Below are 23,919 nucleotides of genomic sequence, written 5' to 3' on the forward strand. Positions count from 1 at the left end.
GGGTGGGGGGTGGTGGCAGAGGGTGTTGGCCGGATCCTGATCCTGTGAGTTTTCAGGAGATACCAGGGGTCTAGATTTTCACACGAAATCTTCCAATTGTTAAAAGTTGGTAACTGATTCATGGCTTCCCATCCTTTGTTCCCGTCACGGCTCACATCCCAAATGAGACTGTTTTTAGCTCACTTTGGGATAAATACGTGAGGCTGCATATGGCCACAGGCAACACCCTGGCCCCCCTCTAGCTGTGCTCAGTGCCAAGGGAACCCATGTCTGGGCACATTTGGAACGCTTTTGCAGCTTCAGTGCTTGCTGGATTTAGATTGAAATTAAAGCTGATTTAAATTTGTAAAAACCCTCTGAGCCAAGGAAAACATGTCTATGGGCTGGATTCTGGCCCGAGCTGTTGCTCTGTAGTCCCTGGTCTTGCTGCTGGGGGAGGCCTCTTCCCAGGGATAGGGTGGCCGTCCCGATGGCTCCCTGTACCTAGAGAAGCAAGGGCTGGGCTTACCCATCATGGGATGGAGCTGGCCCACATCCTTGTGCTGTGGACGGCACTGTGGCTTTCTCAGATTTAATTCAGTTCTGAGTGGAGCCTGAGGCTGGCGCAGACCCTCACCAGGGTGAAGAAGGAAAGGCCCGAGGGGCGGGGCAAGCAGAATCATGACAACCACCCCAGCCATGCATGGAGCCCCTAGTGGCTGCCGGGCACTCTACAGCTCTGACACAGGGTAACCAAGCTCCGTTTTACAGACAGGAAAACTGAGATCGATGCAGTGAAGTGGTTGGCTGAGCCGATAGATGACAGGGCCAGGGGTGGATGTGGAGTAGGAGAACCTCAGTGGGGCCTGGCTCCAGGAGGAGGAAGAAAGCACTCACACCCAGCCTCATTGTCTACTGGCAGGAGGCTGATCTTTGTCCTGAGGGTAGTGGGAGCCCTGAAGGGTTTCAGGCAGGGACTGGGTACTCTGGAGGTGACAGAATCAGATCTGAGTTTTTGAGCCATCACTGTGGGTGCTGACTAGAAGGTAGATTGGAGTTGCTTCCACCAGCTTCCATAGCTGAGTTTAAAAACCAGTGGCTGGCAAGAACCAAAGGAATGCTTATAGTATAAATCCATTCATACCACGTTTATAAGCAGGCACAGCTCACCTGTAGCACTTAGAGACCACAGAACAGTGACCACGTCAAGAGGTGGGAGAGCATTGCCACTGAGAAGGACGGGCCGGCAGGGGATGGCCCTCTGGAGCAAAGCAGTGGTCCCCTCCTGACCTGGAAAGTGGCTACATGGATACTGACTCTGTTCACCAAGTTGGACGTTTATGTTTTATACACAGGAAGGATGTTCTGTTTCACCATAGCATAGCAACATTTCCAGTACTTTCCACCCAACAAAGACTCAAAAAAACAAAAATGAAGCTGAAAACTTAGTGGCCACAAGGGCTGAATCCAGCCCCAAGACAGGCTTGGCTTGGCCTTTATGTGACTTTTTAAAAAATATGAGTTAGTTGCCACCTAAAAGTTAAGAGATGTCCATTAAAAACCTAGATTTCAAACTTGTCTTTAAAAATTGGAAGGTTTTGCTGGGTGCGGTGACACACACCTGTAATCCCAGCACTTTGGGAGGCCGAGGCAGGCAGATCACTTGAGTCCAGGAGTTTGAGACCAGCCTGGGTGACATATCGAAACCCTGTCTCTACTAAAAAATGCAAATATTGGCTGGGTGTGGTGGCATGCACCTGTAGTTCCAGCTACTCAGAAGGCTTCTCAGGAGGCTGAGGTGGGAGGACCACTCCCAGGTGGGAGCCTGGGAGGCAGAGGTTGCATTGAGCCAAAATGGCTCCACTACACTCCAGCCTGGGTGACAGAGCAAGACCCTGTCTCAAAAAAATAGATAAATAAAATTTAAAAATTAAAATTTAAAAACTGGGAAGGTTTGGGCACAGGGGAGCCATTTTCCCACATTATCACAATTGGCTGGAATGGAGTGGCCACTGACCCCTCCCTATGGGCCATGAGCTGGCCAGCTGGCCACAGCTGCCTCCTAGGAGGAATAACAGCTATTACATTCAGCTAAGATTGGAGATAGCGAGGAGATTGCTATGCCTCAAAATAAATAGTAATTTTTTATGGTTATGCAGTAGGGAGTGGTGAAGACCATGGCTAGGGAGATGTCTGTTCTCCTTTCTTGGCCCTGGCCCACTTCATCTTGAGGGTGGCCGACTCTCTCCATTGCATCTCTGACTCTTGCCTTGAACATACAGCAGCATGGCCTTGACTATCTTTTTTTTCTCCTAGACTCTGGAGAACCATACTCAGAACTCCTCTGAGGTGAGTCCGCCAAGCGTCAATGCCGACAAGCCTCTCACGGAGTCATCTTCCACCCCGCTGGCACCCAGCCAGTCTCAGGACAGTGTGAATGAGCCCTGCAGCCAGCCCTCTGGGGACGAATCCCCCCAAACCACCAGCGCCCCAGTCGTGGCCCCTGGAAATGAGAACGGCCTAGCAGTGCCTGTGCCCCTGCGGAAGTCCCGACCTGTGTCAATGGATGCCAGGATTCAGGTAGCCCAGGAGAAGCAAGTTGCTGAGCAGGGTGGGGACCTCAGCCCAGCAGCCAACAGATCTCAAAAGACCAGCCAGAGCCGGCCCAACAGCAGCGCCTTGGAGACCTTGGGTGGGGAGAAGCTGGCCAATGGCAGCCTGGAGCCCCCTGCCCAGGCAGCTCCAGGTCCTTCCAAGAGGGACTCGGACTGTAGCAGCCTCTGCACCTCTGAGAGCATGGACTACAGTACCAATCTCTCCGCCGACCTGTCACCGAACAAAGAGATGGGCTCTCTGTCCATCAAGGTAACGCCGCCTCTCCCACCATGGACTTGCAGCGAGACCACTGCAGGATGTTCTGCAGCTTCATTTTGCTTTCAAAAGCGTTTAGGGGCTTCCTTGCATTTTAAGTGGTTCATTAGGGAGTTTTGGTTTGATTCATAGTTTAATTTCCAGAATATCTGAGTTCAGTGTGGGATTTAGGAACGTCAAGCAGTTGGTCTGGGTTTAAATTTCAAAGCTTGGTAAAATGCGCTGGTAAAATTTGGGAGCGAGAACTCTCAGGCCTTAGCTACAAATGAATTGCTGTCATCAGGAGGTCAACCATGAGACCCAGCTGGTACCTGGTAAATCCAACTAAGGAAACAGCTCAAAGCTGTCTTCCCTGCCTCCGGGGCCTTTCTGGAGGTGGGCAGTGTTGTGAATGACAGTAGCCACCGCACTAGAGGCCTGGGCGTGAGGCGAACCCTGTACAAGTGCTTTAAAAAGAACAGACAGCCTCCTTCATCCTCTCACATTACAGATAAGCCGATGGAGGCTCAGAGAAGTGAGGAGCCAGCCCAGGCCCTGGAGTGGGAAGGTGGTCAGACCCTAGGCTCCGAACTCTATAAACTCTCCCAGTGGGAGCCACGGCCTCCTTCTTCTTAGGCAGCTGGAAGGGGCTGACTCCTTTCCTGGCCTCCCCGATAAATCCCAGGGTGTTATTAAACTCACGATGGGTCACCTGACCCTCTACCCAAGGCTCATTTTAGAGGAAATACTGTATGGTTTTGTTTTTCCTTCCCAAATTTAGTTGGTGAAAAACACGCAGTAGAGACTCGAACATATTTGCTAAGCAAAGGGGAGTGACAGGAGCCGCAATGGCCAATGAGCTTTAGGCAGGGACGGGAAGCACAGTTCCAACAGGCCACGTGACAAGCCTGCACAGCAGCTGTTATCTGTGAGCAGCGTCTTCCTTCCGACAGGCATCCTGCCACTTTTCATCCTAAAGACACTAGGTGAACAAAAGGGTTTTTTGTTTGGCTTTTTAATGAGACAGACCCACCTAGAGCAGGGGCTCCCCTGCTCTTCTCAAGGCTGTGGAGAATGTTCCTGGTTGACTGCAGTGTGTCAGGGACCTCAGGCTGTTCTAATGAGAGTCCCCCGCTGCGCCAGCACCCCTGGGCGTGACTAGGAGCCTGTTCCTTCATGGGTGGAGGCCCCCTGGCCAGGAGCAGTTCTCAGCAGAGGGCTGTGGCTGTGGATGCCCTTTCTTCGCCTCCGCTCTCGCTCCTGCCAGCCTCCACTTCTCACCACCGGTCTGACCCATCCTGCCTGGGTCCTGGCACATGTGAGCTGGCCACCATAGAGAGATGAGAGTCGGGCATGCTGGGTCTATGCTGATGCTGTCCAGTGCCCCTGGGCGAGGTGCCATGGGCAGGAGACAGGGGCCCAGACTTCAGGGAGCAAGAACAGTCTGCCCCTCTTGACTCAGCAGGAGTGGGGCTCAGCATCCTGCCACGCTGGTTCCTCACTCTTCTTTCAGGGGCTGGGAGGCCCTTCGGTAGGAAAAGGGCTGGGCTACACCAAAAAGAGTCTTTGGGCCGGGCGCTGTGGCTCTCGCCTGTAATCTCAGGACTTTGGGAGGCCGAGGTGGGTGGATCACGAGGTCAGGAGTTCAAGACCAGCCTTACCAACATGGTGAAACCCTGTCTCTACTAAAAATACAAAAGTTAGCCGGGCGTCGTGGCAGGCACCTGTAGTCCCAGCTACTCGGGAGGCTGAGGCAGGAGAATTGCTTGAATCTGGGAGGCAGAGGTTTCAGTGAGCCAAGGTCGCGCCACTGCACTCGAGCCTGCCAGTAGAGTAAGACTCCGTCCCCGCCCCCCCCCCAAAAAATTAGCCGGGCGTGGTGGCGCATGCCTGTAATCCCAGCTACTCAGGAGGCTAAGGCAGGAGAATCGCTTGAACCTGGGAGGCGGAGGTTGCCGTGAGCTGAGACTGCGCCACTGCACTCCAGCCTGGGCGACAGAGCGAGACACCATCTTAAAAAAAAGGAGCTTTTGAAATCAGCCAAGAGGCCAGAGGCAGTGGGCAGAGTGGGAGGGTTATGGGGACACCTTCAGAATCAGAGCTGAGAACTTCCAGAGGGAACCACGTATTACGACACACTGACATCTCCAGGATTCTGGGTGGCACCTGCACAACCACTTGTGGCATGTACGATTCCTCACAGTAAAAGATCACAATGATGCATAATCTCATGGTGGCTCCCAGCAGGTTCAGGCCAGGTCAGCTTTGGCTACCAACCCAGTTATGAAAACAGCCTTTAATTTTTGAGCTCCTTGGGATTTTGGCACCATGCGCGAGGGTTGTGTGTGGTCTGCAATAATAACCGTCAGAAAGAAATGCCAAGCATGGAACATGTGTTGGGAGTGGGCACTGCTCTGTGGATCCACCGTGTGTTCTCTCATTGGATCTTCACAACCACCCTGGGAGGCAAGTAGTGTGATTATCCTCCCTGAACAGGTGAGGAAGCTGAGGCTCAGACAGGACAAGAAGCTGGCCCAGAGACACAGAGCCAGTAAGTGGTGGAGTGAGGGTTAGAACGCAGCTCTTTCTGACACCATGTCCTGGATGCATGAGAGGTGCTGGCAGCAAGGTGGGGGAGGCCTCAGCACAGTGTCCAAAGACTGAGACCTGGGAAAGGCAAGGGAATAAGCTCAGACCCTCCGGCTCCTAGGTTAAGTTGAGGCAAGAGGGAAGATGGATGGCTACATCTCTCTGGGGGTGGTGCTGAAGCTGTGGGCCCAGCAGAGCTGTGGCCTCACCTGCCATGGCAGGTGGTCCTTAGCTGCAATTCTGAGACTTGTCTAATGGTTTTCCCTGGCCAGGACCCGAAGCTGCACAAAAAAACCCTCAAGCGGACACGCAAATTTGTGGTGGATGGTGTGGAGGTGAGCATCACCACCTCCAAGATCATCAGCGAAGATGAGAAGAAGGATGAAGAGATGAGATTTCTCAGGCAAGCCTGGGAAGGGCCACCAATGGTGGTAAGAGGGTGGGGCTATGGTAAGAGGAGTGGGCATTGGCCCTTTTGGTGAGAGGGCTGTCTGTGTACAGCATGAAGTGGGGGAATCAAGGAGACAAAAGGAAACTCATTTTGCCTTAGATCCTGCACTCCCCTGTCTATCCAACCATTCATCTATCTATCTACCCGTCCATTCATTTATTCACCCATCTATCCACCTGTTCACCTATGTGTCTATTCATCTATCCACCCATCTGTCTACCCACTCTTCCACCCACTCACCCCTCCACCCATCCACCTATCTACCCACTCACCTTTCCATCCATCCATCCAACTGGGCACCCATTCATCTACCCATCTACTTAATCATCCATCCTTCCATTCATTTATCCACCCATCTATCCACCTACTCAGCTGTCTGCCTGTCCATCTATCCACCCAGTCGTTCACTCATCCATTCATCCATTCATCCATCCATCCGTTCATCCATCCATCCATCCATCCATCCATCCATCCATCCATCCAGTTACCCACTCATTCATCTACCCACTCACTCACCTTCCATTTATCCATCTAACCATCCACCCATCCATCTACTCACTCACCATTCCATCCTTCCCTCCATCTGCCCAAGTATCCATCTGTTTATCCATCCACCCAATCACCCATCCATCCATTTATTCTTCCATCCATTTATCTATCCATCCCTCTATTTACCTACTCCCTATCTACCTTTCCATCTGTCCACCCAGTCATCCACCCAGTCAGCCATCCATCCACCCACCCACCCATCTACCCATTCAGCCCTCCACCTATCTACCTAACCATTCATCCATCTATCCATCTATGTATCCACCAACCCACCAGGTTGGAGACAAGGTGGTGACCCAAATAGATAAGGCCATTGCCCTTGTAGAACTTAACACCTAATGGGCCAACATACAGTACACAAGATAATCCCTGATTGTCCTACGTGCCATGAAGGAAGTAACAGGTGACATGATGGTGAGTGCTTGGAGTGGGGAAGGCTGCTCCAAGGGAAGCCCCTGAGCCAGGCCTAAAGGATAAGGGGAGGAGAGCTCGGGGAGCCCAAGGGAAACTGCAGTTGCTGAGACCCTGAGTAATTACTACTCAGCTTCTTTAAGGGGGACTGGTGGAGGGAGACAGGGAGATCTTGACTCTCTGGGCAGGCTCTGGGCTCAGGCTGGGGCAGTGGCCGGGAAGAGGGAAAAACATGGTCAGATTTGACCTACATTTTAGAGGCAAAACCAGTGAGCTGGTGAAGGATTGGAATGGGGAGGAAGGTGTGAGGCGAAGCTGTTTGCTGGAATCCGTCTTTATACTTTTCAGTTCTTCATCCCCCACTTGCAGCCCTCCTTCGGGAGACCCTATTTCCACATTTTGTAAACAAAGGAGGAAACACTGTTTCTGGGCAAGTAAGTCACTTGCCCCGGGTCTTCCAGTTGGGCAGAGGTAAAGCTGGGATTCTAACTGGGTCTGTCTGTGTGAGAATTCCTTCAGGTTTCGCTGGACCGTATAGCTGGCAGGGGTTGGGGGAGCTTAACACTTAGGGAGGCCGTGGAGCCATGGAGTTCCCTGGGGGCCAGGCCTTTGCAGGGTAAATTCATGATTAGTGTAGAGAAAATTTCTGGAACATTAATCACATGTTTTTATACATGTGAATTAAAATTTTTAAAATTTTGTTTTTATTTTTTGAAACAGAGTCTTGCTCTGTCACTCAGGTTGCAATGCAGTGGTGCGATCTCAGCGTAGTGCAACCTCTGCCTCCTGGGTTCAAGTGATTCTCCTGCCTTAGCCTCCTGAGTAGCTGGGACTACAGGTGCCCACCACCACGCCCCGCTAATTTTTGTATTTTTAGTAGAGATGGGGTTTCACCATATTGGCCAGGCTGGTCTCGAACTCCTGACCTTGTGATTTGCCTGCCTCGGCCTCCCAAAGTGCTGGAATTACAGGTGTGAGCCACCATGCTCGGCCTAATATTCATATTCTTTTAAAAGCATAAGCATGCAGCTGGGCACAGCAGCACACACCTGTAATTTCAGCACTTTGGGAGGCTGAAGTGAGGGAATTGCTTGAGCCCAGGAATTCGAGACCATCCTGGGTAACATAGTGTCTCTACAAAAAATTTTAAAATTAGCTGGGCACATACCTGTAGTCCCAGCTACTCAGGAGGTTGAGGTGGGAGGATCACTTGAGCCTAGGAGGTCAAGGCTGCAGTGAGCTGCGATCATGCCACCACACTCCAGCCTGGGCAACAGAGCAAGACCCTATCTCTCAAAAATAAATTTTAAAACTAAATTGTAAAAAATAAAAGCATAAGCCAGGCGCATTGGCTCACACCTGTAATCCCAGCACTTTGGGAGACCTATGCGAATGGATCACCTGAGGTCAGGAGTTCGAGACAAGCCTGGCCAACATGGCAAAACCTGGTCTCTACTAAAAATTCAAAAATTAGCCAGGCGTGGTGATGGGCGTCTGTAATCCCAGCTACTTGGGAGGCTGAGACAGGAGAATCACTTGAATCCAGGAGGCGGAGGTTACAGTGAGCCGGGATTGTGCCACTACACTCCAGCCTGGGCAACAGAGTGAGATTCTGTCTCAAAATAAAAATAAAAATAAATAAATAGATAAATAAGCCAAAACCAAATAAAAGGAGTTTTAAATGTTCTGGATCACTTCTCCCTCTGGGAACAGGGAGAGGAAAAACAGATTTTTCACTAGTTAGTGTGGTATCTGCATACACCACACACACACACACACACACACACACTGGTGTCATCTGTGTGGATTGGGAGGCTAGGGCACAGGTTGTTTTGGCAGATGTTCTAATGGTCACCTCAGAGGCACTCTGGACTCTGAGCTTCAGCCTCAAGAGGTGGGTTTTCATCACCTCCCCTCTGGGCAGTTGAAGTTCCCAGGGATAAAATTCTAGATTGGCCACACCCCATGAAGAAGCAGTGCTCTCGGGCCCTGGCTGTGGGTCCCCACCCACCTCCTAAGCAGAGCCGCTGTGTGCTACTCAGGGTCAAAAGGTGAGACTTGGAGGAGGTGAAGAGGTGCTCGTCAGGAATCAGGGTTTTCTCGTTTGCCTGCCGTGGTCTGGAGGTCTGAGCAGTTGTAAACCAGGCCAGGCTGCCAGACCCCAGGGGTGTGGATGTCCCCGATCATTCCCTGCTGGCCCAGGCCCCTGGCCATACCTGACCCCTGGCATTTTTGGAGAATTGGGTCACGCCTCGGCTTTTGAACTATGTGGTTGAGCATTTATCACATTCCCAGACTGATGAGGCTTCCGGGCAGAGCTCTTCCTGTCCCTCCCTAAAACCACTTCTGCCATTCCCTTGCCTTTGAGCCCCCGTCTTCTCCTTGCCTGCCTTTTCTTCTGAGAGCACAGGTGGGCCAGGGAGTGCTACAGTCTGGCTGCCTGCCTTCTTTTTCTGTACTCCTTTTTATGCTTTTTGTCAGTTCTTCTCTAAACCTTAGTTTCTCTTGAGTCAGGATTTCCATTTCCTCATTAACACTCTCGAAAACTGCCTCTTCTCTTCTCGCTTTCCAGAGAAGCAGAGGCTCGGTCTTCCCTCTGTGGCTGGAGAAAGCACCTCTGGCTTTTCCCAGAGGCAGGGCAGCCATTGCCTCTTCTTCCTTGGTAGAATTCGAGCAGTTGCCACTTACAGAGTGCTGGTTATGTGCCACGTGGGCACCTGACCTGTGTCATCTCATTTATCCCTCAAAGGACCCAAGAGGTAAAGATCGTTAGCCTCATTTTGCAGAGGAGGGAATGAGTGCCACGAGGATGAGTGACTCTCCGAGAGGTCACCCAGCTGGAAAGCTGACTGAGCCTAGATTCAGATGGGCGCTGTGACCCCAGAGAATGTGCTTGGCCTCACTGCACTGCCCAACCCCTCCTTGTGCTGCTCTTGGGGGGCAGTTCTGTAAGCAGTTATGGTCCCTCCGAGCCATGAGGAAGGCCACTGGGGTCAGAGCGTGGCCTCATGGGAATCAGCATGGCGCTGCACTGGACTAGGACACAGGCCTCAAGGACCCTGACCCCAAGAGGCCGCCAGGAGCCCCCAGTTCAGTCAGGAGGCCTAGGTTCTTTCTGTAGTAGTTTGATTTTTTTTTCTTTTTTTCTGATTATGTAAATAACATGTAGCAATTTTTTCTTTTTTCTTTTTTCTTTTTTTGAAACAGAGTCTGACAGAGTGCAGTGGCACAATCTCGGCTCACTGCAACCTCTGCCTCCCAGATTCACACCATTCTCCTGCCTCAGCCTCCGAGTAGCTGGGATTACAGGCGTGCACCACTGCACCTGGCTAATTTTTGTATTTTTTTGTAGATAGGGTTTCACCATGTTGGCCAGGCTGGTTTTGAACTGACCTCAAATGATCCGCCAACCTCGGCCTCCCAAAGTGCTGGGATTACAGGTGTGAGCCACCACACCCGGCCTACGTAGCAATTTTTAATGGATTTGCTCATTAAGAAACATGGTTAACGCTTGGGGCTTATCCCTCCAATATTTTTTCTGTGAGTACACACATAAACATACTGGCAATATAGATATAAAATTAGGGCATGTGGCTTAGGTCAATTTTTTTTCTTTTTTTAACACAGGATCTTGCTCTGTTGCCCAGGCTGGAGTACAAGTGGCATAGTCATGGCCCACTGCAGCCTGGACCTCCTGGGCTCAAGTAATCTTCCAGCCTCAGCCTTTTAAGTAGCTGGGACCACACAGATGCACCCCTATGCCCAGCTAATTTTTGTCTTTTGGGCAGAGATGAGGTCTCACTGTGTTGCCCAGGCTGCTCTCGAACTTCTGAGCTCAAGTGATCCTCCCAATTCGGCCTCCCAAAGTGCTGGGATTATAGGCATGGGCCACCACGCATGGCCTACGTAAAATTTTTATTTTTTAGCAAGTAATAAAGGTTGAACATCCCAAATCAAAAAATCCAAAATCCAAAATGCTCCAAAATCTGCAACTTTTTGAGCACTGACATCAGATTCTCACTGGAACATTTCGGACTTCAGATTTTCAGATTAGGGTTGCTTGTTCAGTAAGTATAATATTCTAAAATCTAACAAAATCTGAAACCCAAAACACTTTTGGTCCCAAGCTTTTTCAGTAAAGGATACTCGACCTGTATAAGGTCATGGTTCAAAATTTTTTTTAAAAAAGAAAGAAGATAAACAGTGAAAAATTTTCCTCCCTCATTTTCCTACCAGAAATCCAGTTCTCTTTCCTGCGTTAATGTTTTATGATTTAATCCTTCCAGAGATACTAGAAAAGTAAACAATACATATATGTGTGAACAGACAGATATTGTTGTCCTTTTTTCTCCCAGATAAGATGGCATAAGAGACCTATTCTTTAATGTCTTGCCTTTTTTTTAACCTAGAGATTATTCCATATCTGTTCATAAATATTATTATTATTATTATTATTATTATTATTATTTGAGACAGAGTTTTGCTGTTGTTGCCCAGGCTGGAGTGCAATGGCACAATCTCAGCTCACTATAGACTCCGCCTCCTGGGTTTAGGTGATTCTCCTGCCTCAGCCTCCCGAGTAGCTGGGATTACAGGCATGCACCACCACCCCTGGCTAATTTTGTATTTTTAGTAGAGATGGGGTTCTCCACGTTGGTCAGGTTGGTCTTGAACTGCCCTCCTCGGCCTCCCAAAGTGCTGGGATTACAGGTGTGAGCCACCGTGCCTGGCCGAATTATTTTTATTTTTAATAGATGTTTCCTTATGTAATTAAACATTTTCTAAAACTTGATTTTTTTAAGGTTGTATAGAATTCCATCATACCGATGTACTTTATTTACATAGACCTATATTGATGGACATTTGCTTCCAATTTTTTACTAAATAACATTGATTTTAAATAACTGCATATTCTTTTTTTTTTTTGTGGTGGTGTTGTTGAGATGGAGTTTCGCTCTTGTAGCCCAGGCTGGAGTGCAATGGCATGATCTCAGCTCACTACAACCTCCACCTTCCAGGTTCAAGTGATTCTCCTGCCTCAGCCTCCTGAGTAGCTGGGAGTATAGGTGCATGCCATTATGTCCAGCTAATTTTTGTATTTTTAGTAGAGGTGGGGTTTCGCCGTGTTGGCCAGGCTGGTCTCGAACTCCAGACCTCAGGTGATTCTTCTGCTTTGGCCTCCCAAAGTGCTGGGATTACAGGTGTGAGCCACGATGCCTGGCTGACTATTGTTATTCAGTGGTCTTGTGCATCTATAAATATTTCTTTAAAATCAGCATCCAGAAGTGAAACTACTATGTCAAAAGACATAAACTTATTACCAAATTGTCCTCCAGAAATGTACCAGTTTCTACTGTCAAATTTTCTACAACACGAAAATGTAGTTTCTATATCAAATTTTCTGCATCTTGTTTTCTACATCATAAAATTGTGGTTTCTTTTTAATTTGTCTTTTATATCTATATAGGTGATTCTAAAATTTCTTTTTATCTTTTGCTTCACGTCTGTTCATGTTCTTTGCCACTCCACTTTTTTTGGTTAGGATAGTCTTCCTTTTTATTGATTTGTAGGTACCCTTTATTTATTATTAAGGTTTTGTCTGTCAATAAATATCAAATGAAGCCCGAGTTCTAGTCATGCCTATGACCAAGACTTGTGTGATTTTGCTCCATGATCCAACCCTTAGTGTTCCAAGCTGCAAATATTGTGATCCCTGAGGCCAATTTCTTACTATGACATATCTGTATCCTTTAACCTTTCAGGCGCCAGGAACTCCGAGAGCTTCGGCTGCTCCAGAAAGAAGAGCATCGGAACCAGACCCAGCTGAGTAACAAGCACGAGCTGCAGCTGGAGCAAATGCACAAACGTTTTGAACAGGAAATCAACGTGAGTGCGAGAAAAGATGGGACCCTGGAGGGCTTCTTGCCTCTGTGTGTTCTCTCAGTGGAAGCTACATAGTGGGAATGACTGGGTAGTGGAGAGTAATTCACAATAATTGCCCAATTCCTGGAGGCTTCCTGATCTTGTTAGGCGGTGACTTGTTAACACAGAATCCCGTGACGGTCACAGTGATCCCGAGTCCCACGGGAGGATCTCCAGAGGGGAAATAACCTTTACTGAGCACCGTGCAACAACACATGGTCTGGTCTCCCGTTTGCAGATGAGGAAATGGAGACTCAGGCTAAGTAACTTGCCCCGGGTCACACAGCAAGGGGGTGGTGGAGCTGGGATTCAAGCCTAGGGTCTGATCACAGGCTCTGAGTTCTCCCCATCCCACTCCCCATGTCCCTCCTAGGTACAAAGTGACTTTGCTGAATTTCTCGGAATTTCTGCTCCTTTCAGGCCAAGAAGAAGTTCTTTGATGTGGAATTAGAGAACCTGGAGCGTCAGCAGAAGCAGCAAGTGGAGAAGATGGAGCAAGACCATGCCGTACGCCGCCGGGAAGAGGCCAAGCGGATCCGCCTGGAGCAGGATCGGGACTACGCCAGGTTCCAAGAGCAGCTCAAACTGATGAAAAAAGAGGTGAGTGTGTGCTGGGCGGGGGCAGGGGCAGCTTGGAGTATTAGTGCCTTCTTGGTTGCAAGTGATTGTGGCCCCAACTCAACCTCACCTCGGCAACAAAGGGGTATGGCTGAAGAGCTCGGGAGCAGGTGAGCCTGGATCTGTATGCCCAAGCTGTGCCACGAGGAGCCACTTCTCCATCCTGTGAACTCTGCTTTCCTCTGTGTTGCTGTGGCTTAGGGCAGGCCCTCACCGTGTGGCCTCAGGCAGCTTCCTTTACATCCTCCCAGCTTAGCAACCCCTGCTGAGAAAGAGCAGGGAATAAGGAAGGGCTGGTGGCCCAGGGGAATTTGAGATGCTGTTCCCAGAAGGGCCAGTGGGTGCTGGGTGGGTGGGCACATACAGCGTGCCCTCTACGCTCCACCCTCTCTACCTCCTCCTTCTCCCCATGTTGGAAGGGGAAGGGGAGGGTGGAAGGAGGAGTCTGGCCCTGAGGCACATCTCTCGGGTGCTCTGGAGAGAGGCATCTGGGTGTTAAAGAACAGCCCATGCCTCCCTTTGTGGAGGACGGAGACAAGCACGAACACCAGGGCAGGCTGTCCCCTGTCTCCCAGCTGGGAGCAGTGGATGAGCAGCCTCTGAGGGTGGTCCTCAGGACCTCAGAGCCCAGATTCCAGGCTTTACCATGGTGGGCATGACATTTGGGGCATCCCAGAGGCCTTGGGCAGCTGCCTCTGGGAGCCAGGGCTCCTGGCCAGCTGAGCAGTTGAGGCAGTCACCTTAAGCACAGATGTACCTCGGAGATACTGCGGGTTTGGTTCCATACCCCTGCAATAAAGTGAATAAAAAATAAAGCCAGTCAGTATTCAGTAAACCATGCTGTACACAGATGTGCTGTCACCTGGGCTTGTGGCACCATTTCTAGAGCACAGGCAAAGTAGATTTAGCCTGACTTTTTTTTTTGGAGACGGAGTCTTGCTCTGTCACCCAGGCTGGAGTGCAGTGGTGCAGTCTCGGCTCACTGCAACCTCTGCCTCCTGGGTTCAAGCAGTTGTTCTGCCTCAGCCTCCCAAGTAGCTGGGACTACAGGCGTGCACCACCACACTTGGCTAATTTTTGTATTTTTAGTAGAGATGGGGTTTCACCATATTGGCCAGGCTGGTCTCGAACTTCTGACCTCATGATCTGCCTGCCTCAGCCTCTCAAAGTGGTGGGATTACAGGCATGAGCCACCGCGCCCAGCTTAGCATGATTCTTTTTTTTTTTTTTTTTTTTGAGACGGAGTCTCGCTCTGTCGCCCAGGATGGAGTGCAGTGGCCGGATCTCAGCTCACTGCAAGCTCCGCCTCCCGGGTTCATGCCATTCTCCTGCCTCAGCCTCCCGAGTAGCTGGGACTACAGGCGCCCGCCACCTCGCCCAGCTAGTTTTTTGTATTTTTTAGTAGAGACGGGGTTTCACCATGTTAGCCAGGATGGTCTCGATCTCCTGACCTCGTGATCCACCCGTCTGGGCCTCCCAAAGTGCTGGGATTACAGGCTTGAGCCACCGCGCCCGGCCACAGCTTAGCATGATTCTTAAGGGCCCCTAGGATTTTCAAAATGGTAAATGAGCATTGGCTTCAACTTCAAGTCATCATCAGCATTAACCCCTAACAAGAGAATCAGCCTGTCCTTTGAAGCTTTGAAGCCAGGCATTGACTTCTCCTCTGTAGCTTTGAGAGTCCTAAATGGCATCTTCTACCAAGAGAAAGCTGTTTCATCTACACTGAAAATCTGTTGTTTAGTGCAGCCACTTTCATCAATGATCTTAGCTAAGTCTTCAGGATAACTCACTGCAGCTTCTCCGTCAGCACTTGCTGCTTTACCTTGCACTTTCATGTTATGGAGTTGGCATCTTTTCTTGAACATCATGAACCAGCCTCTGCTAGCTTCCAGCCTTTCTTCTTCAGCTTCCTCACCTCTCTCAGCCTTCACAGAATTGAAGAGTTAGGGCCTCGCCCTGGATTGGGCTTTGGCATAAGGGAGTGTTGTAGCTGGTTTATCTTCTACCCAGATCACTCAAACTTTATCTCAGCATAGGCCGTTTTGCTTTCTCATCATTCATGTTCATTGGAGTAGCACTTTTACCTTTTGAGAACTTTGCCTTTGTATTCACAACTTGGCTGACCGTCTGGTGTAGGAGGCCTAGCTTTTGACCCAGTAAGTTTTCTCCATGCCTTTCTCACTAAGCTTCATCATTTCTAGCTTTTGATTTAAAGTGAGAGACATGGCAACTCCTACTTTCACGTGAACACTTGGAGGTCATCGTAGGGATATTAATTGGCCTCATTTCAATATCGTTGTGTCTCAGAGAATAGGGAGGCCTGAGGAGAGGGGAAGAGATGGGGGAAAGGCCAGTCTGTGGAGCAGTCAGGTCACATTCAACATCTATTGATTAAGTTTGCTGTCTTATATGGGCTCGTGGCACCCTATAACAATTACAGTAGTGACATCAGACGTCACTCATCACAGGTCGTCATAATAGAGATAATAATAATGAAAAAATGTGAAATATTGCGAGAATTACCAAAACGTGGACAGGAAGTGAGAACGTGCTTTTGGAAAAATGACGCTGATAGACTTGCTCGACACAGAGTTGCCACAAACCTTCAATCTGTAAAAATCACAGTATCTGCAAAGTGTAATAAAGTGAAGCATGAAAAAATGAGGTATACCTGCACATTTCAGAGGACCCAAAAACTCAGTCATCAAGATAAAATAAATTTTAATGCAGCCGGGCGCTGTGGCTCACACTTGTAATCCCAGCACTTTGGGAGGCCCAGCCGGGTGGATCACTTGAGGTCAGGAGTTCAAAACCAGTCTGGCCAACATGGTGAAACCGCCTCTTTACTAAAAATACAAAAAAATTAGTCGGGCGTGGTGGCGGGTGCCTTAATCCCAGCTACTCGGGAGGCTGAGCAGGAGAATTGCTCGAACCCAGGAGGCAGAGGTTACAGTGAGCGGAGATCACGCCATTGCAATCCAGCCTGCACAAGAAGAGCAAAACTCCATCTCAAATATATATATATATATATATATATTCTGTTCATTTCCAGAGAAGCCAGACAGACAAACAAAAAGTCCAATATTGAATAAATAAAATAGCTACCAGCATGCTAGGGAAGCATATAGACTGGCTGACTAGAGATCTAGAGAGATCTGCTTTAGACGGGTCTGGGAAAGCCTCTCAGTGTTTGACACGTAAACTGAGTACAGAAGGATGCTGGCAGGCCTAAGAACCTTCCAGGAGGGTGGGACAGCACCTGCAAAGGCCCTGAGGTATGGGAAAGAGCTTGGAGTGTTCAAAGAGCTGGAAAACCATCCATGTAGCAGGAGCTTAGGAAGCAAAGGGGAAATTGGCACAAGATGGAATCAGACAGGTAGGCAGAGACCAGCTCACGTAGGGCAGTGGGCCACAGGCAGGAGTGTGCTATTTTAATAATCCTGTTACCATCCAGTCCTTACATAGATGTTTTAGCATTAAATGAGAAGTACATTCAGGGTGACGCAGTATCTGCTCAGAATAAGAGCTGGGTAGATGCCCATTCCCTCCTTGGCTCTGCGCCCTGTCACATGTGCACACCTCGTGTATGTGTGTGTGTGTGTATAAGGACTTGTAAGAGTGGAAGAGAGAGGAGGCAACCGAGGAAGTTGCCTAGTTTAGGAGGGGATGGGGGAAGCCACAGATCTCCTCACCCTTCCCTTTCCCAGAACATGCCCTTAACAAAGTTGGACTTCTCACCAGCAGGGTTCCAGGAAGGCTCTAAAGCCTGCCGCTGAACGCTGAGGCAGAGTGTGGGATTTGGCACCTGGGGTTCTAATCACATTCAGTTTTTTAAAATATCTTTTTTATGGGTGTTTTTCTTCAAGAAGTTTTCATGGAAAGAAAAAGCTTAACTTCTTTGGTCTTTTGGCTTTTTTTTTTTTTTTTTAAATGATGAGGCTGGAGTGCAGTGGTGCAATCACAGGTCACTGCAGCCTTGAACTCCTGGGCTCAAGTGATCCTCCTGCCTAGGCCTCCTGAGTATTTGGGACCCTGCTAATGTTTTAAAAAAATTTTTTTTGTAGGAATGGGGGTCTCACTTATTTGCCCAGGCTGGTCTTGAATTCCTGGCCTCAAGTGATCCTCCTGCCTCAGCCTCCCAAAATTTTGGGATTACAGGCGTGAGCCATTGCACCCAGACTCTTTTGGCTTTTTGAGGAGGACAGGGCTCACACCATTTAGTAAGATAGTGTCCCAGTTACTGGTCTTTCTGTGTAGACAAACTTTGCTTGCTTTGATTCTGTAGCTCACTTATGTAACAGATAGCGATGGCAGGAGGCCAGTGAGAGGCTTTGCCCCATGGCAACCCCAGATATCCCAGATGGCACTGTCTTGCCATTGCCTTTTCCACACTCCTAAGAACTCCTTCTCTATTCCAAAGGTCACCTCTGTGAGGGCTGCAAGGTGCTGGGTGAGGAAGTAGGAATTCCAAGTAGGAATGGGAGGTCTGGCTCATTGCCCTTGACATAGTGGTCAGGATGCAGCAGCAGGGGTGAAGGACAAAACTAGAAGGGATGAGACACCCCCACCCAGGTGAGAAGCCTCTGAACTACCTACAGATGCATCAGCGATTCCAGTGCTGCAGCAGAGTAATTCACACATGGATGCTGGAGAGGGGGACCATACACAGATGCAATAGGCACTTCCCTTTAACCAGCCCAGAGCAAGGAAGAGTGTACCTGTCCCATTTCCCTACGATCCATTCAGTGTGAGAGAGCATGTCATAATTTAAATTCAGGCATGGAAAACACACACCAAAAAAATAAAATAAAATAAAATTTGAGAAGCCTCCTGGGACCCTCTTCAGAATTACAGCAATTGGTGTGGAATATTTATCATGCTAATCACTTTTCGATAAGGAGATATGTATATAGGAAATATAATTATTAGCAAGGTAGTTGAACAGGGGCCTATTTATTCTTCATGTCAATTTCTTTCTTTTTTTTTTTTTTTTTAAGACAGAGTCTCGCTCTGTCACCCAGGCTGGAGTGCAGTGGTGCTATCTCGGCTCACTGCAAGCTCCACCTCCTGGGTTCACGCCATTCTCCTGCCCCAGCCTCCTGAGTAGCTGGGACTACAGGCACCCACCACCATGCCTGGCTAATTTTTTATGTTTTTAGTAGAGACGGGGTTTCACTGTGTTAACCAGGATGGTCTCAATCTCCTGACCTCGTGATCCGCCCACCTTGGCCTCCCAAAGTGCTGGGATTACAGGCGTGAGCCACCGCGCCCGGCCATTCATGTCAATTTCAAGTAATTCACTACATCTTCCTGTATATATGTATATATGCATATACAATTAATGTGGATACATTCTCACAACTCTGTAAGTAGGGACTTGATGGTCTGCTACTCAGTTCCTATAAACCCAGTAATCTTTAGCATCCATGAGAAACTGGCTTGACAGTTGTAACTCCTTAGATCACTGAAATCTGAAAACAAACCTAACCAGCCTTGAAGGAAATCTTTCCAGAACTCTGTTTCCCTGCCTTCCCAGGCAAAGTTCATTAAACAGAATTTAGCTATTAAATAGTTTGGATCTCCATAACACCACAGAATTGTAACCCTCAAAGGATCCCTAAAGAAATTTTAGTTGAAAGCCAGATTGTTTTTCCTGATGAGAAAATAAGGAACTCTAACGAGTTCAATAACTTTTCTGAAGACACGTAGCTGGACTAGAATGCAGGTTTTCTGACATCCAGCAGAATGCAGTTCCCTTTCCCCTGCCTCTCAGTAGATCTCAGCAGGAGAGCAGTGCTGGTACGTGAATGTCCTCGGGGGATACTGATGGATGGAAGTCCTATGTCCCTTTGTCAAGTGGCCCCATGTGACTCTACTTTTACTGTTCCTTTGCCTTCGCCCTCCATGGTCAATGGTGTGACGTTTCTTAGTGTTTCTGGTGCCTTTGGCAGAAATCCTTTACTAAACTGCTGCTTCTAATCTTCTGTCCTGGAAAATCAAAAAATCATGCTTGAAACAGCACAGTTTTAAGCTCATGAGGCCTTTAAATTGTACGATGCCTGAGAGGGTGCTGTCGAAAGGCATTTTGGCAGACACCACAGCCAGATGCTGAACTAGGGTTATATAGCATCTCCAAGGCAACCCTTTGATGTGGAAGCAGAAGTGGCACAAATAAGATTTTAGATATTTTACTGGGACTTCTAAGACAGTGATTCTCAACCAGGGACTGCTTTGTTCCATAGGGGCCAATTGGCAATATCTAGAAACATTTTGGTTGTCACCACTGGGGAAGCAAAGGAGAGGTGCTACTGGCATTGAGCAGGTAGAAGCCAGGGATGCTGCTAACTTCCTAAAATTCACAGGACAACCCCCACAACAAATGCACAGGGCAGCCCCCACAATAAAGAATTCTCCACCCACAAGGTCAGTAGCGCTGAAGTTGCAAAACCCTGATCTAAGACCATTAAGGCCAAAGAACGTAGGAGAAGGATTCAGATTACAAATCTAAGACCATGAAAAAAAAAATCCAAGAATTGAAAGAAGAGACAATGAAGAATAGCTGCTGGCATTTTGGGGTCAGATGCTAAGTGCATGTTTGACTTTATGAGAAACTGCCAGACTGTTTCAAAAAGGGCTGGATCATTTTACATCACAGTGAGGTACAAGAGTTCCAGTTGCTCCATGTCCTCACCAGCACTTGCAACTGTCAGGTTTTTTTCATTGTGGTTTTAATTCACATTTCACTAACAACTAATGATTTGTGTATCTTTTTGTGTGCTCACTACCCATAAGTATTTATTTAATTTAATTAATTAATTTATTTATTTTGAGATGCAGTTTTGCTTTTGTCACCCAGGCTGGAGTGCACTGGCACGATCTCGGCTCACTGCAAGCAAGCTCCACCTCCCAGATTCACGCCATTCTCCTGCCTCAGCCTCCCGAGTAGCTGGGACTACAGGCACCCGCCACCACTCCCGGCTGATTTTTTGTATTTTTAGTAGAGACAGGGTTTCACCGTGTTAGCCAGGTTGGTCTCGATCTCCTGACCTCGTGATCCACCTGCCTCGGCCTCCCAAAGTGCTGGGATTACAGGCGTGAGCCACCGCACCCAGCGCTTTTTATTTTTTTTATTGCTTTATTGTGCTAGCCAGGACCTCCAGGAGGATGTTGAGTAGGAATAGTAGAGAGGACATCTTTGCCTTGTTCCCCATTTTAAGGGGAAGGCATTCAATATTTCATCATTAAGTATGATGTTAGCAATAGGACTTTTTATAGCTGCCCTCATCGGATTAAGAAAGTCTCTTTCTACAGATGCAGAAGCTGAGGTTAAAAAGAAGGAAAAGAGGCCGGGCGTGGTGGCTCACGCCTGTAATCCCAGCACTTTGGGAGGCCGAGGTGGGTGGATCACAGGGTCAGGAGATCGAGACCATCCTGGCTAACATGGTAAAACCCCGTCTCTACTAAAAATACAAAAAATTAGCCGGGCGTTGTGGCGGATGCCTGTAGTCCCAGCTACTCGGGAGGCTGAGGCAGGAGAAAGGCGTGAACCTGGGAGGCGGAGCTTGCAGTGAGCTGAGATTACGCCACTGCACTCCAGCCTGGGTGACAGAGCGAGACTCTGTATCAAAAAAGAAAAGAAAAAAATTTTTTAAAGTCTCCTATTCCTAGTATGCTAATCGATTTTATTATGAATAGGCGTTGAATTTTATCAAATGGGTTTCATACATCAATTGATATAATCATACGGTTTTTCTTCTGTTAGTCTGTTGATATAAATTATGTTGCTTGATTTTAAAATATTGCATCAGCTTTGCCTTTTTGGGGTAAGAACCACTTGGTTATTGTATATTTTCCTTTTTCTATATTATGGGACTCAATTTGCTGACATTTTGGTGAGGATTTTGGGCTCTGTGGTCATAAGGGATGTTGATCTGGTTTTGTTGACAGCTGTTGTGATACCTTGGTTCTTGTCTTCTTGGCTTTAAGGAATTTAAACATGAGACACACAGCAAAGGAGCTGCAGCATAGAGTCGTTTATTGCAAAAGAAAAATCGTATTTTGAAAGTTAGGTATAGAATAGACAGTATACCCTGAGAGAGAGAGAATTCAGAGTGGGCTGCTTATAAGGATGAGACAGCAAAGACTGGCACGAGGGAGACTCTTTTAATGGGAGTCTTACATGATGATTCAGGTGTTGCCAGGAAGCATGTTCTGTGTGGTCCTCTGAGTGCGCATGTGCAGTAGCTGTACGTGCTTGCTCGTATGTCACTGTCTCATTAGCATCTTAAACCTCTACCTGGGGTGTGTTTTTTACTATTAATAATGAACAAAGAGTCAGTCTGAGGACAGGTAGAATCAAAATGTGCATGCTCTCTACAGGGAAAATTCCCTACTGAAGATAGCTGTGCTTGAATGAGCTCAATTACAGTGAGAATGCTGAGGCTTATGGTGTTGACCGTATGGTCCCCATAGTGGCTGTGTCCAGAGAACCTGGTCATTTTTTTTGACTACCTATCCTGCCTCAGTTTTAGTTATCTATTTCTTCTTTTTAATTTTTTTTATTTTTTAACTTTTCCTTGTTACATGGCCTTCCAATACCTATTTCTTTTCTCTTTTTTTTTTTTTTTTTTGAGAGAGTCTCACTCTGTCGCCCAGGCTGGAGTGCAGTGGTACAATCTCAGCTCACTGCAACCTCTGCCTCCCAGGTTCAAGCGATTCTCCTGCCTCAGCCTCCTGAGTAGCTGGGATTACAGGTGCGTGCCACCCCGCCCGGCTAATTTTTTTGTATTTTTAGTAGACACGGGCTCTCACCATGTTAGACAGGCTAGTTGGCATTAGATATTTCCTAACTATCCTTTGAATGCCTGTAGCATCTGTAGTGATGTCCTTCCTTTCCTTCCCTTCCTTCCTTTCCTTTCCTTCCTTTCCTTTCTTTCTCTCTTTCTTTCTCTTTCTTTGTTTGTTTGTTTCTTTCTTTCTTTTCTGACGGAGTCTCGCTCTGTCGCCCAGGCTGGAGTGCAGTGGCGTGATCTCAGCTCACTGCAAGCTCCGCCTCCCGGGTTTACGCCATTCTCCTGCCTCAGCCTACCGAGTAGCTGGGACTACAGGCGCCCGCCACCTCGCCCGGCTAGTTTTTTGTATTTTTAGTAGAGATGGGGTTTCACCGTGTTAGCCAGGGTGGTCTTGATCTTCTGACCTCGTGATCCGCCCGTCTCGGCCTCCCAAAGTGCTGGGATTACAGGCTTGAGCCACCGCGCCCGGCGGATGTTCTTTCTTTCATCCCTCATACTGGTATTTTGTATTGTCGTCTTCTCCTCCTCCTCCTCCTCCTCCTTTTCCTCTCCTCCTGCTTCCCTGTCAGTCTGACTAATTGTTTATTAATTTTTTGACCTTCTCAAAGAACCAGCTTTTGGTTTCATTTATTTTTCTTTTCATTGTTATTGATTTCTGCTGTTATATTAGGCTTGGGTTTAAATTGCTCTTCTTTTTATGATTTCTTAATGTAGACGCTCATTTAGAACATTGATTTGAGACTATTCTTTAAGGACTTAATGCCATAAATTTTACTTAATGCTATAAATGGAGCACTGTTGTAGCTTCATTCCACAAATCTTTATATGTTGTATTTTCATTTTTATTCAATACCAATTACTTTTTAATTTCCTTTGCAACTTCCTCTTTGACCCAGGTTATTTAAAAGCTTATTGTTTAATTTTAAAATGTTTTGGGGCTCTCATATCTTTCTCTTGTTTTTTAGTTTGATTTCATTATGATCAAATCAAATAACATATATATTATATATATATATATATATTTATTTATTTATTTATTTATTTATTTATTTTTTTGAAATGGAATTTTGCTCTTGTTCCCCAGGCTGGAGTACAATGGCATGATCTTGGCTCACTGCAACCTCTGCTTCCTGGGTTCAAGTGATTCTCCTGCCTCAGCCCCCCAAGTAGCTGGGATTACAGGCACGTGCCGCAACACCCAGCTAATTTTTGTATTTTTAGTAGAGTCAGGGTTTCACCATGTTGACCAGGCTGGTCTTGAACTCTTGACCCCAGGTGATCCACGTGCCTCAGCCTCCCAAAGTACTGGGATTACAGGCGTGAGCCACCATGCCTGGCCTATATATTTTTTAAGATTTCAATTTTTAAAAATGTGTTATGGCTTGTTTTATGGTCTGGGATGTGGTCTGTGTTACTGAGTGTTCCGTGTGCACTTGAAAAGGATGTGTATTCTACTGTTGCTGAGTGGAGTATTCTAAAAATGTCAAGGAGATCAAGTTAATTGATAGTATTGTTCAGGTCTTCTGTATTCTTACTGATTTTCTGACCACTTGTTCTACTGGCTGCCAAGAAAGGAATGTTAACATCTCCAACTGTAATTGTGGATTTGTCTATTTCTCATTCAGTCCTGTCAGCTTTTGTTTCACATTTTTGAAATTATTTTGTTATTTTAAATAGTCACATTTTCTTTTATTTATTTATTTGTTTATTTTTTTTGCAGTGTAAGTCTCACTGTGTTGCCCAGACTGCCCTCAA

At 47.6% G+C, this 23,919-nt stretch overlaps 1 protein-coding gene across 1 annotated transcript in view; it reads left to right on the forward strand.

Moving 5' to 3' along the window:
* STK10 (serine/threonine kinase 10) overlaps positions 1-23,919 on the forward strand; it is a 149,947-nt gene that overhangs the window by 96,667 nt on the left and 29,361 nt on the right. Inside the window, exons 9-12 of the mRNA XM_023218939.3 lie at positions 2,296-2,844; positions 5,691-5,821; positions 12,592-12,715; positions 13,172-13,351. Of these exons, the coding sequence (XP_023074707.1) occupies positions 2,296-2,844; positions 5,691-5,821; positions 12,592-12,715; positions 13,172-13,351 (984 nt within the window). The remainder of the gene's footprint in view (positions 1-2,295; positions 2,845-5,690; positions 5,822-12,591; positions 12,716-13,171; positions 13,352-23,919) is intronic.

The sequence above is a fragment of the Piliocolobus tephrosceles genome, chromosome 4 (genome assembly GCF_002776525.5).
Source record: "Piliocolobus tephrosceles isolate RC106 chromosome 4, ASM277652v3, whole genome shotgun sequence".
Taxonomy (NCBI): Eukaryota; Metazoa; Chordata; class Mammalia; order Primates; family Cercopithecidae; genus Piliocolobus; species Piliocolobus tephrosceles.